General features: G+C 41.3%; 1 protein-coding gene across 1 annotated transcript in view; it reads left to right on the forward strand.

Annotated features, from left to right (window-relative positions):
• LOC124047762 (phospholipid phosphatase 4-like) overlaps positions 1 to 14,236 on the forward strand; it is a 118,244-nt gene extending 104,008 nt beyond the window's left edge. Inside the window, exons 6-7 of the mRNA XM_046368073.1 lie at positions 8,520 to 8,690; positions 12,321 to 14,236. Coding sequence (XP_046224029.1) covers positions 8,520 to 8,690; positions 12,321 to 12,532 — 383 coding nt within the window. The 3' untranslated portion in view covers positions 12,533 to 14,236. The remainder of the gene's footprint in view (positions 1 to 8,519; positions 8,691 to 12,320) is intronic.
• Positions 14,237 to 14,813: the final 577 nt, after the last annotated feature.

Genomic DNA, 14,813 nt, shown 5'->3' on the forward strand with positions numbered 1-14,813 from the left:
AGGGTCTCGCGGTAATTTAATACACGTTTATCTTCTCCAGTTGTCAACGCATATACATACCGCTGATACAGGTCTTTGCAACATATACATTTAAAAAAGTCTAAATGGATCAATTTAATACACCATCACAATAAATCTGTTATGTATTTTAGGCAGGTCTAAAGAAACACAATATGAAGAAAATTTATTTTAAAAGAACAGAATATGAGGTGGCCTACATTCTGTTTTCTGGCTATGTGCCATGCCATAGGCTGTAGGCTTGTTCATTTAGATATGGCTATTTTTTATATATTTTTTATTTAAAAAAATGTAACCTATTTAACTAGGCAAATCAATTAAGAACCAATTCTTATTTATTTATTTTTATTTTTTACCTTTATTTTACTAGGCAAGTCAGTTAAGAACAAATTCTTATTTTCAATGACAGCCTAGGAACAGGGGCAGAACGACAGATTTTTACCTTGTCAGCTCGGGGATTCAAACTTGCAACCTTTCGGTTACTAGTCCAACGCTCTAACCACTAGGCTACGCTGCCGCCCCATTTACACGGTACTATCTCCATTTTTGAGGTATGATGTTTTTACACAGCTGCAACTTCATTTGGTCGCTATAAGACTATGCTGTCTTTGCTTTTGATGAATTCTCACCACTGAAAACGATGCAGAATTTTGCTGGATATATTTCCTTATATTCACTGTCTGGCCATGTTGTGGATAAGACATTTTCATATTTTTCACATGATACTTCACTACAACCATCAGAGGTTGCATGTTCAAACTCTGACATCAGTATTATAACAACAAAACATTATTGTATCTAAGAAGTTTTCAAAAGGAATCCCTGAGATAGTATTCAGTCATCACTTAAAGGCCATGCACATTATACACTTAATCTCTTTACCATAAAACTGGCCAAAATGGTATTGGTTGTAGTAAAAGGCTATTTTAGTGACAAGCCAGTTTTAGTCACAGGCCATGCTGCAGCAGGAGACTGTAGTTGATGTTGTTTATGTGGACTCTTCCCTATGTGATTTAAAAAAATATATATATAATACATTTCCTGTTTAAAAAAAACAAACATACAATTCTAAGCTATCAGTAAATGTCAACTTGTTCATTGTTTGTATTTTGATATAGTATAATGCAACTGAATTGAACACTATCAGGGGTGTGGCTGGGTAATATTAATACGAATTTGCATCAGGCCACTTCTCGTAGGATTCTTACACGACACCGGCAGTGTACTGATTGTTCTGGGGTGACAGGTAACCTAGTGGTTAGAGTGTTTGGCCAGTAACCAAAAGGTTGCTGGATTGAATCCCGAGCTGACAAGGTAAAATTATGTTCTGTCCCTGAATAAGGCAGTTTAACCCACTGTTCCCTGGTAGGCTGGCATTGTAAATAATAATTTGTTCTTAACTGATTAGCCTAGTTACATAATTATTTTGTAAAAATCTGGGCAGTCATTAAATATATTGAGCTGAGCCCGGCAACCGGTCCCTGGCTGATTTGAATCAGGTCCGGCAAACCGGAATAGGGCCGCGATTGGGCCGAGTCCATTTTGCTAGCTGGGCCCCTATGGGCTCTGGTCAAAAGAAGTGCACTATAGGAAATAGGGTGCCATAGTTGGCATTGATCCTGACTAGAAGCATTCACAGGATTATTAGATAATCGGAGAGGAAAAAACCTTCCATTTCATTAGGCTTTCATTAGACATACCCAACTGGACATACCCAACTCGCTAATGACCATCAAGTTCCCAATGGCCTGCTCCTCAGGGCTCTATTGTTCCTCTAACCACTCTGACATCAATACAAATTCAATCGAAAATCACATCAAAGACATCATCAAAACAGTATCTTGCTTTTAAAATTTACGTCACTGTGATTGATCAATTTGAAGAAAGACAACAGGTTGAAACTGAGTGGATGCCATGGTCATTGTGGATGCATATGGATAAGCCTAATACAACGAAATTGATAGCACTTTCTAAGGTGATGATTGATTCAAAACACCCATACACATAATGGAGATTAAAACTTAATTAACAGGATTGTGCCGTTATACAATACATAGCTTCCCGCTTTATTACACATGGCAGAATAAAAATAAAAGGATTTAAGATGTCTTTGGTAAATAATTGGTCTATTCTATACTCCAAAATTAAACACATTCTAGTAATCACTTTTGAGTGTGGACTGCAATTATTATGAGTATTGGATGGATTGGTTACCTTATCCTACGTTCCAAACTTTATATCCAACTTCTTTGAAGTTGAGACAGACAGGGCGGACATTTTCAACACTGAGACCGCGGCCCCAGTGTCCAGCAAAAATGGAATTGTATGTTTATTTCCTAAAATATCAATAAGGGGGTTTTGGGTAGACAAAGGTGGTCCATTTTAGCATATTACAGGTTCCTTCTGTTCTTTATTGTTTTCTTCATTAGTTTCTTGTTCTGTTTCTGCCTCATTCTATAGTTGGTAGCACACTCGTCCACATCCTCGTCCAAATGGGTTGTTCGCCTGCACACCCACAGGCGGGGACGGCCACTCTCCTTGGACTTTTCCTGATCCAGGACAGTGCCTTGAAAGATGCCCTGCCTTCCCACAGTTGTAATAGCTCCAGTCTCTCCCTCTGTCAGCTCCAGGGCCCACTCCAGGACAGTGTCTTGAAAGATGCACTACCTTCCCACAGTTGTAGCAACTCCAGTCTCTCACTCTGTCAGCTCCAGCAGCTGTCACCATTTTCTCGATGTCCTTTTCCTCCTCCAGAGAAGAAGTCCAGCTGTACCTTCTTTAGTGTCTTTCCATCCTTACTTTCATTTCCTTCAACTGTCTTTCCGCATGAGTGATATATGGCTTTACATCAGACAGTGGTTTTGTTTCCCATGCAAATACAAGTTGTTGTTTACAGCTGTCTTCAAAGCTTGTCTCTTATTTTTCTCCTTCTTCTTCCTCTCTCTTCTCTGTTTCCACTTGCTTTAGAATCTTACAGATTTATCTCTTTCTTTCCCACTTTCTGAAATCGTCCCACTTCACTTTTCTTGTGTTTTCTTTCAAGTTGGCCTCTCACAGACTCACCTACCAATTTATTTGCTATTACACTACACGACCCTTTTGGTTTCTAGCAAAGATCCCTCATCCTACTCTTACTATTTCCCTTTTCCATACTCAAACCCTTTGTATAACTCTTTAGAAAAAAAACGTCCTGCTTAAAACGTCATCCCACACTCACACAACTCTCACACCGGGGCTAAACCCCTGTTCAGTTAATTAGTCATACACACAATACTCTCATTCACTTAGTACAATTTCCAAACACACTCAGTAATCCCCCTTATTACTTGGTGTTACCTCCTATGCATCTGTGGTAACTCTATATTCTCCATAGTCACCATAGTCTCCACTGAGCATCAATAGTCCCAATAGCATCCCTAGTCCCTATAGTTATAGCATCTATAGTCCCTCAGCATCTACCATCCCTCTGAATCCATAGTATAATAGTTTATATAGTTATAAATTCTATGGTCTCCATACATGCTGCTTCTTCTAAATAAATGTCAAAAATAGCACTTCATGCTATTACTAGACCACGTAGACACATCTCATATAAACGCCTACAGACAACTGTCAGTGGGGTCTCTCCTTCCCTCACTCTAGCCTTCTCCTAAGACTAGTTCTAGCCTTCTTCTAGATCTTTTTGTTCAATTGTATTTGTTTTACAATTTTTTATTTATTATTATACAAATTCATTTAAATGTACTTATTGAAATTCAGTAGCTGTTTCACTCAGAGGTTTACAGATCAGGTATCTTCCCCCGGGCAGCTCACAGTAAAATAATAATCTGAGCGGTTCCACATCGTCTTTGGGCAGACAGGAATTTCCCTTTTGCATGCCTTCACACGGAATGCACCATCGGTGTTCCCCCACAGAACTTCACTGGGATGCTCCACAAGTGGAATCCCTGATACCTTCGTAACGCCAAGATTCTAGAGGAAATTCAACACCAAGGACACCTGAAGTCAATATTAAATTAATCACTCTATTTTGTCAGCAAGCTGAAAGGTTCCAACAAGCGTGATGCACTAAAGTGAACGTTAGTCAGCAGCTCCCTGTGCGTTCCCTTCAGTTCTCTTATATACTGCTTACACAGAAATATTTGCATGACTTATATTACTCATCATTAACGTTGGATCCTGCATGTGACTGACCAATACCTCACAAAGGCTTCCTCTCTCCAAGTTGAGACTTTAAAACTGAGATACCTCGGTTCTAAAGCAACGTTCTGGGCATACTGCCAAGTTGCTAATCAGTGATATTGAGAATTCCTCCATACACGATCAGTCAGTCACCTGCATGAACCATCTAAGTGGATATTAGAAAGGTAGCATCGATTTGATACACAAAGCATTGATTTGAAACACAAACAGAAAAAATGTCCCTCAGTACTTTACACCCTACAGAAAAGACAGTGGTTGAGGTGTTAGAGATGGCCCTAGCCCTAAAGATTAGAGATGGCCCTAGCCCTCACCCTGACATTCCAACAGGTCCCAGATGTGCTCAATTGAGATCCAGGCTCATCGCTGGCCATGGCAGAACGCTAACATTCCTGTCTTGCAGGAAACCACACACAGAACGAGCAGTATGGCTGGTGGCATTGTCTTGCTGTGGAGGGTCATGTCTGGATGAGCCTGCAGGAAGGGTACCACATGAGGGGGGAGGATGTCTTCCCTGTAACGCACAGCATTTAGATTGCCTGCAATGACAACAAGCTCAGTCCGATTATGCTGTGACACACTGCCCCAGACCATGACGGACCCTCCACCTCCAAATCTATCCCGCTCCAGAGTACAGTGTAATGCTCATTCCTACAAACCCTCAGTCCAGCTTCTCTCTTTCTATTGCAGACAGTCTGAGCACTGATGGATTGTGCATTCCTGGTGTAACTCAGGCAGTTGTTGTTGCCATCCTGTCCCGAAGGTGTGATGTCCGGCTGTACCAATCCTGTATAGGTGTTATTACACATGGTCTGCCACTGAGATGACGATCAGCTGTCCGTCTTGTCTCCTTTTAGCGCTGTCTTAGGCATCTCACAGTACAGATATTGCAATTTATTACCCTGGCCACATCTGCAGTCCTCATGCCTCCTTGCAGCATGCCTAAGGTACGTTCACACAGATGAGCAGGGAACCTGGGGATCTTTATTTTGGTGTTATTCAGAGTCAGTAGAAAGGCCTCTTTAGAGTCTTAAGATTTCATAACTGTGGCCTACCGTCTGTAAGCTGTTAGTGTCTTAACGACCGTTCCACAGGTGTATGTTCATTAACCTTTCTGGGATATGTGGGACACTAGCGCCAAATTAAAATAAATTACTATAAAAATCACACTTTCATTAAATCACACATGCAAGATAGCAAATTAAAGCTACACTTGTTGTGAATCCAGCCAACATGTTTGATTTCAAAAAGGTTTTTCGGCGAAAGCAAACAATGCTATTATCTGAGGATAGCACCATAGTAAACAGAGAGAAACCATATTTCAACCCTGTGGACGCAGAAATAAAAATATAATTCATGCCTTAATTAGAAGCCTCTCCAACATAATCCAGGTAGAATCAGGAATTCCCCAGGGCAGCTATCCAGGCCCCTTACTTTTTAAAATCATTACTAACAACATGTCACTGGCATTGAGTAAAGCCTATGTATGGGGATGACTCACCACTATACACGTAAGCTACTACAGCAACTGAAATGACTGCTGCAGTTAGTTTCAGAATGAGTGGCAAAGGAATAAGTTAGTCCTAAATATTTAAACATCTAACAGTGCTGTAATTTGGAACATATCATTCACTCAACCCTAAACCTCAACTAAATTTTTTAATAAATAATGTGGAAATTGAGCATGTTGAGATGACTAAACTGCTTGGAGTAACCCTGGATTGTAAAACTGTCATTGTAAAAAATATATTGACACAACAGTAGCTAAAATAGGGAGAAGTCTGTCCATAATAAAGAGCTGTTCTACTTTCGTAACAAGGCAGGCCCTACAGGCTCTAGTTTTGTCGCGCCTGGACTACTGTTAAGTCGTGTGGTCAGGTGCCACAAAGACGGACTTAGGATAATTGGAATTTGCCCAGAACAGGGCAGCACGGCTGGCCCTTGGATGTACACATAGAGCAAACATATGCATGGCTCAAAATAGAGGGGAGATTGACTTCATCACATCTTGTATTTGTGAGGGGACATCTTGAAAGCACAGAGCTGTCTATTTAAATGACTAGCACACAGCACAGACATCCGTGCATACCCCACAAGACATGCCACCAGAGGTCTCTTAACAGTCCCCAAGTCCTGACCAGACTATGGGAGGCGCACAGTACTACATAGAGCAATGACTACATGGAACTCTATTCCACATCAGGTAACTGATGCAAGCAGTATAATATTATTTTTAAAAACAGATAAAAATACACCTTATTCAATAGCGGGGACTTTGAAGAAACACAAACATAGGCACAGATACATGCATACACACACATGATAACATACACACTACACACACATGGATTTTGTGTTGTCGTGGAATATAGTGTGTTGTGAATTCTGGAATAAATGTCTTGTAATGTTTTTAAATTGTATAGACTACCGGTCAAAAGTTTTAGAACACCTGCTCATTCAAGGGGTATCTCTTTATTTGTACTATTTGTACTACACTGTATAATAATAGTGAAGTCATCAAAACACCGAAATTACACATATGGAATCATGTAGTAACCAAAAAAGTGTTCTTGTAGTAACCAAAAAGATATCAAAATATATTTTATGTTTGAGATTCTTCAAATAGCCACCCCTTGCCCTGATGACAGCTTTGCACACTGTTGGCATTCTTCTCAACCAGCTTCACATGGAATGGTTTTCCAACAATCATTATGCTGAGCATTTTTGGCTGCTTTTTCTTCACTCTGTGGTCCAATTCATCCCAAATGATCTCAATTGTGTTGAGGTTGGGTGATTGTGGAGGCCAAGTCATCTGATGCAGCTCTCCATCACGCTCCTTCTTGGTCAAAGAGCCCTTACACAACCTGGAGGTGTGTTTTGGGTCATCCTGTTGAAAAACAAATGATAGTCCCACTAAGCCCAAACCAGATGGAATGGAGTATCGCTACCTCCTCCTCCATGCTATAAAGGTGGGTAAATACACATGCGGAGATCATCCGTTCACCCACAATGCGTCTCACAAAGCCACGGCGGTTGGAGCCAAATATCTCCATTGGTCGTGTTTCTTGGCACAAGCACGTCTCTTCTTATCATCGGTGTCCTTTAGTAGTGGTTTCTTTGCAGCAATTCGACCCCGAAGGCCTGATTCACACAGTTTCCTCTGAACAGTTGATGTTGAGATGTGTCTGTTACTAAACTATGTGAAGCATTTTACTTGGGCTGCAATTTCTGAGGTGCAGTTTACTGTAATGAACGTATCCTCTGCAGCAGGGGAAATTTTGGGTCTTCCATTCCTTTAGTGGTCCTCATGAGAACTAGTTTTATCATAGTAGTTGATGATTCAACTGTACTTTGGAGAAACTTTCAAAGTTCTTGAAATTTTCTGTATTGACTGACCTTCCTGTCTTAAAGTAATGATGGACTGTCATTTCTCTTTGTTTATTTGAGCTGTTCTTGCCATAATATGGACTTGATCTTTCACCAAATTAGGGCTATCTTCTGTACACTTCCCCTACCTTATCACAACACAACTGGCTCAAAGGCATGAAGAAGGAAAGAAATTCCACAATTGAACTTTTAAGAAAGCACACCTGTTAATTGAAATGCATTCCAGGTGACTACCGCATGAAGCTATTTGAGAGAATGCCAAGAGTGTACAAAGTTGTCAGCAAAGCAAAGGGTGGCAATTTGAAGAATATCAAATATAAAAACACTTTTTTCATTGCTACATGCTTCTATATGTGTTATTTCATGCCTTTTGATGCCTTCACTTTTATTATACAACAGTAAAAATATAGAAATATCCTTAAATGAGTAGGTGATCTAAATCTTTTGACCGGTAGTTTTACTGTCTCAATTTTGCTGGACCGCTGGAAGAGTAGCTTCTGCCTTTTATAATGTTTCAACCTTTCTTCAAATTGATCATCACAGTGAGGTGAGTTTCAAAAGTACAATAGGCCCACTGTGGTGATGATAAGTGTTTGATGTGATTTTTGATTGCATTTGCATTGTTGTCAGAGTGGTTAGGACCTGATGGTAGTTAGCAAGTTGTGTACTACCAAAGCATGTCCAGAGTGCATAAAAGGAGATTACTGTGACTCAACGATCACGTGGGTCACGACTAATGATTGCAGTAATATGGTCACCGCAGCAGCCCCATTTGTAACATATTTATGTAGTGTTTATGAAGGTTTTATGGAGCACTTATACATTGCGCATCATATAAAGTGGGGCCTCCAATGTTATGATATAATTAAAAGTGGAATAAGTTTTTGTCTCTCCCTCTTTCCCCCATCCCTCAGTTGCGTTCTCTGGTTTGGGCTTCACCTCCTTCTATCTGGCTGGGAAGCTGCAGTGCTTCACAGACGGGGGCCGCGGGTGCAGCTGGCGTCTGTGTGCCATGTTGCTGCCTCTCTACAGCGCTTTGATGATCGCCCTGTCCCGCACCTGCGATTACAAACACCACTGGCAAGGTCGGTTATGGCCACATCCAAATAAATCAGCAGATATGCCATTTAGGTGTAGAAGTTTTTTCTGATCACATGACTTAATGGCTGTTCAATTCAGCTACCTTTATTATCATACATGTAGAAATTAATTTGGTCTTCACCAGGGTTGCAACATTCTGGTAATTTTCCCCAAATTCCCTGGTTTTCCAGAAATCCTGGTTGGAGAATTGCAAACCTATCATCACGATGTACATAGAAGACATTAAAAAAACAATCCCTATGAATGTAGGCCTATATAAAATGTGTATTGTGTGACATCAAAGTGGTATTTATTATAATCCTCAATGTTTCATCTTTTCAGAACACATCGACTTTAGGGATTTTCCTCACTCAGACAACAATAAATGTGCAAAAGTAGGCAATTAGCGGAAGGGATGGGGGCAACTTCTTGTAGCCCGTAGTGCTCAAGTTTAAAATGTCTGTCAGTCAGTCACTTCTATGAAGTGGAGAACCAGATCTCTGATGTCATGTATAGCATGTTACTGTCCAGCCACTGCATTTCAATTTTGGCACCTATTCAATGACAACATGCTACTTCAACCCTTATATGGGATAACAGCGGCTGCGATTGGAAAGGTTTATGGTCTTTATGATGGAGTTCAGACTTCTTTTGAAATGTTTAACCCGTATGTAGTCTTAACATTCTGTGGCATGGAAAATCGTGGCATGGAAAATCGCCATTCCACTCTCTGCATCCCAGAGACTACAGGTATCCCGGACCTTATTCTAACGTCTCTCTTCTATCTCCTCCTCTGATGAAGAGGTAGAACAAGGATCGGACCAAAATGCAGCGTGGTGGCGATTCATGATATTTTAATGAAGGAAAAACTAAACATACAGAAACTACAAAATTAACGAAATTAAATAACGAAAACCGAAACAGCCCTATCTGGTGCAAACACAAAGACAGAAACAATCACCCACGAAACACTCACAGAATATGGCTGCCTAAATATGGTTCCCAATCAGAGACAACGATAATCACCTGACTCTGATTGAGAACCGCCTCAGGCAGCCATAGACTACGTAGACACCCCACAAAACCCCTAAGACAAAAACACACCACAATAACCCATGTCACACCCTGGCCTGACCAAATAAAGAAAGAAAACACAAAATACTAAGACCAAGACATGACACGAACAGCATATACAGTACAATATATACATATTATATGAGTAATGTAGGGTGTGTAAACATTATATAAAGTGGCATTGTTTATAGTGACTAGTGATACATTTATTACATCCAATTTTTAATTATTAAAGTGGCTACAGAATTGAATCAGTATGTTGGCAGCAGCCACTCAATGTTAGTGATGGTTGTTTAAACAGTCTGATGGCCTTGAGATAGAAGCTGTTTTTCAGTCTCTCGGTCCCAGCTTAGATGCACCTGTACTGACCTCGCATTCTGGATGATAGCGGGTTGAACAGGCAGTGGCTCGGGTGGTTTTGCCCTTGATGATATTTTTGGCCTTCCTGTGACATTGGGTGGTGAAGGTGGGCAGGTAGTTTGCGCCCTGTGATGCGTTGTGCAGACCTCACTACCCTCTGGAGATCCTTAAGGTTGTGGGCCGGAGCAGTTGCCGTATCAGGTGGTAATACAGCCCAACAGGATGCTCTCGATTGTGCACCTGTAAAAGTTTGTGAGTGTTTATTGTTGTGCCTTCTTCACCATGCTGTCTGTGTGGGTGGACCATTTCAGTTTGTCTGTGATGTGTACGCCTAGGAACTTAAACTTTCCACCTTCTCAACTACTGTCCCGTCGATGTGGACAGGGGGGTGCTCCCTCTGCTGTTTCCTGAAGTCCACGATCATCTCATTTGTTTTGTTGATGTTGAGTGTGAGGTTATTTTCCTGACACCACACTCCGAGGGCCCTCACCTCCTCCCTGTAGGTCGTCTCGTCGTTGTTGGTAATCAAGCCTACCACTGTAGTGTCATCTGCAAACTTGATGATTGAGTTGGAGGCGTGCATGGCCACGCAGTCATGGGTGAACAGGGAGTGCAGGAAAGGGCTGAGAACACACCCTAGTGGGGCCCCAGTGTTGAGGATCAGTGGGGTGGAGATGTTGTTTCCTACCCTCACCGCCGGGGGCATCCCGTCAGAAAGTCCAGGACCCAGTTGCACAGGGCGGGGTTGAGATCCAGGGTCTCGAGCTTAATGACGAGTTTGGAGGGTTCTATGGTGTTAAATGCTGAGCTGTGGTCGATGACCAGCGTTCTTACATAGGTATTCCTCTTGTCCAGATGGGTTAGGGCAGTGTGATTGCGTAGTCTGTGGACCTATTGGGGTGGTAAGCTAATTCATTTTCTCCAGCAGGACAGATAAATGTTTCCAAAATCTTTGAGTCTAGTTCAGCCGGTCCAACTACTGCACAAGCTAGTCATTCTCTCTACAACACTTTTGCCTTTTTTTCCATATCATTCATCATGAGAAGGCAATGATTTAGCATGTTATAGGGTTGTGGTCACTGTGAGGTGACATGTTCTCAGCTATGGTGACAAAGTGACAGAGATGGTTTGTCCAAACCAGGGACATGTTGAGACTCAGCCAGCACCAGTAATGAAGTCAACACAATGTCAGACCAACATCAGCCCAATATTAGCCCAACGTTCACAAGACCTGAAACAAATTGTTACCCTGCACCAATCCAACATGTTATTCTCACAGAGAAAACTCAAACCCTTCTATGTGTTTTTCCTATTGTCTACCAGCAAGACTAGGAATACATCCCTGAAGTCTGTTTTTGAGCATTTGCAAATGCCTCACGTGTTTCACCTCTATGACCATGCCACCACCGTTTTTCCTAGCTACTGATAAACTAAATTATCTGACATTTCTAATATAGCCAGCCTCAGCAGTGACGTCAGCCCAACATTCACGAAAGCTGTACGGCCTAGTGTAGTCAAAAACATGATTTTCCCGTGTTTTATATATATTTCCATACTTTGAGGTTGGAATTATACTGTGAAATTGTGAAAATTATGATAATGCCCTTTTAGTGTAAGAGCTGTTTGAAAAGACTGCCTGAAATTTCTGCCTGTTTTGGTGGGATGGAGTTTTGATTTTCCTGCTTGAGAAAAATGCCCTTTGCTAAGAAGCTGTTTTTGTTTATATTTGACCATTTTATTTAAAAAACAATCAACGTAAGGTACTTACTGAGAAATTATTTAGTATTGAGAAAAAAACGGCTGCATTGGACCTTGAAACAAACTGCACCCAGGACCTATCTAGACCAAACTCAAAGGCTGACCTTTCCTCTTGTTTTCATATCTGTCTACCTGCAATACCTCTCTGAAGTCTGTTGTTGGGCTGTAACTAATTCAACATGAGTGTCCCACCATTTTTCTTAGCTATTTATAATCTAAATTAGCTGACATTTCCAATATCACCAATAATGAAGTAACATCTCAATAATTAATGCACTGTATAAATAACTAAGTACTCAAGTTAATTTCCTATTGTAGATTTCTGAGATATACTGTAGGTAAGTTAGACCCAAGGTAAGAGTGTCGAACTAATAATACCAATGTCTGCCAAGTGGCATATATTATATGTACAGTATTAATATATTATTACTATTATTCCCTAGATGCCTTTGTTGGAGGGGTGATCGGCCTGATTTTTGCCTACATCTGCTACCGACAGCACTACCCTCCGTTCCTGCACATGGACTGCCACCTGCCTTATGCCAGTCTGGACAAAGCCCCCCACCTCGATTCTGCCCAGGGCGATCCTCGGGTCCTGCCCACTGAGAACGCCACCAGCCTGCCTCTGAAGGGAATGACGGAGGGGCCTGTATGACTCCTGCCCACCCCTACCTCCAGACACAGTCTCTAACCCCACCCTCACCCCAGGACCACCCAACCCGCTCCCCCTCTCACTAACTGTAGATGACTAGCTTGCACTTACATATACCAGTGGACAGTGCTGTACCCCCCCCCTCCCCCTCTCAGTCTTTCTCCCTGTCTCTCACCTCCCTACATCCTCACCCTTTGTTTGTTTTGCCTGCCGGAATCAGCACCCTTTCAGGGGTCTTTATTTAGAGAGGCTGTGTATGTATGGCATCTGGGAATATAGGACAACACTGCTGGAGCAAAAAGGCAAAGCCCTAACCCAACATTAAACTGCTAGGATGTTCATTACAAGTTGTTGCTCAACATTTTATTTACTGCTCACTTTAGTAGAATGGAGTTAGCTGGTATAGCGGTTGGTATCAATTTGATGTAGAGTTGGATGGAAAGCAGAGCGCCTGGTGGTAAATCCCATTAAATGTCACAGCTCCCCAATTTGATTTATTAGATATCTAATCGCTTTGTCAGTGATGGAATTCACACTACAAAATCTGATAGCTCAAACATTTCTAACGTTGAGAGAACACATCAACTATAAGGGCCAGATGTATGGTCACTAATGTTCTCCAAACTGTATTCTATTATTATTCAATTAGCCTTGGGCTTACACCCACGGACGTTGTTTTTGCATTGTTCACATCTCTCCTACTGCTGGTTTTCCATGGAAACATAATGATAAATATAACACCAATAGGTCATTATCAATAAAACGTCACAATACCGATCGATTTGGCTGCTGGGGGGGGAAAGGAGACTCCCAGTTCTGCTAAAACCCTTGACAGCTATGTGCCGTTTTCAAGGAATTGTTAAATAAATGTTATTGCTATTTGTTTTTAATATCACACTTAGCTCTATCATCAGTTTTACAGCAATCGGTAAACATCATTTCAACAACATCAAGGGATCGCCAGGGGGCACAGCGGTCTAAGGCACTGTTTGATTCCAGGCTGTATCACAACTGGCCGTGATTGGGAGTCCCATAGGACTGCGCACAATTGGCCCAGAGTCGTCCGGGTTAGGGTTTAGCCGGGGTAGGTTGTCATTGTAAATAATAATTTGTTTTATCTGAATTGCCTAATTAACCTTTATATAAGTTAAATAAAATAAAATGTATGTATTTTCAGACACGTGAGGGTAGCCAGATCCATTTGGCATTTAGCTAAATAGCTAAAGCAAACAACGTGTCATTTAGCTTTCTTCATCTGAGATTAGGCTTTTGGAAAGAGCTTGACATCACGCTGGTAAAGTTGTCAGTCAGACTACTGTCATCACCACTATAGAAGGAAAGCAAAATCACACAATATTTGGAAATAGCCACCTAATTTATCCCCTGAAAGTTATTTTGTTAACTAGCCATATTGACGTGATTGGTTATTAGTTAGCTAGCCAATTTAATGTGGTCCCATCAATCAATATAGCTTATCATGTCTTTCAGAAGCAAACGTGATTAAACATTATTTAAAAGGGATAATGTTAGCTATTTTGCAAAGTAGGCCTACGTTAGTTGGTGAAAAAGTACATTAGGTCTACTTACCGCTATGTTTAGCCAAATGTACAAAAAATCTGTAGCTTACAAAATAAACATTATCAGCTAACAGTAACATTACATCGGCATATGCTGCTTGACAGGCAGACGCCACAAACCATGGGAAACTAACCTCATTACTCGTCAGGTATAATTAACTTTTAATTTATATCACTCAAACATCCAACTAATAGTGACCAATATTGAGAGATATCGTGAGTCTACCCTTACATACACTATATATACAAAAGTATGTGGACACAAGTGGCTGACAGGTGTATAAAACTGAGCACACAGCCATACAATCTCTCCAGACAAATATTGGCCAATGTGGTACCGTCATAGGATGCCACCTTTCCAAAAAGTCAGTTTGTCAAATTTCTGCCCTGCTAGAGCTGCCCCGATCAACTGATTCGTTTTAAGTCTAATACTGCAGGTAATGGAATCGCCAATGACTAGGGTTTTCAATTTGTGAAGTGGAAACGACTAGGAGCAACAATGGCTCAGCCACGAAAGTGGTAGGCCACACAAGCTCACTGAATGGGACCACCAATTGCTGAAGCGAGTAAAAATCATCTGTTCTCTGTCGCAACACTCACTACTGAGTTCCAAACTGAAGTTTGACGGTCGAATGTGGGTTCGGCAGATGCCAGGAGGACGATACCTGCCCGAATGCATAGTTTCAACTGTAAAGTTTGGTGGATGA

Source organism: Oncorhynchus gorbuscha, linkage group LG11, assembly GCF_021184085.1.
Source record: "Oncorhynchus gorbuscha isolate QuinsamMale2020 ecotype Even-year linkage group LG11, OgorEven_v1.0, whole genome shotgun sequence".
Lineage (NCBI taxonomy): Eukaryota > Metazoa > Chordata > Actinopteri > Salmoniformes > Salmonidae > Oncorhynchus > Oncorhynchus gorbuscha.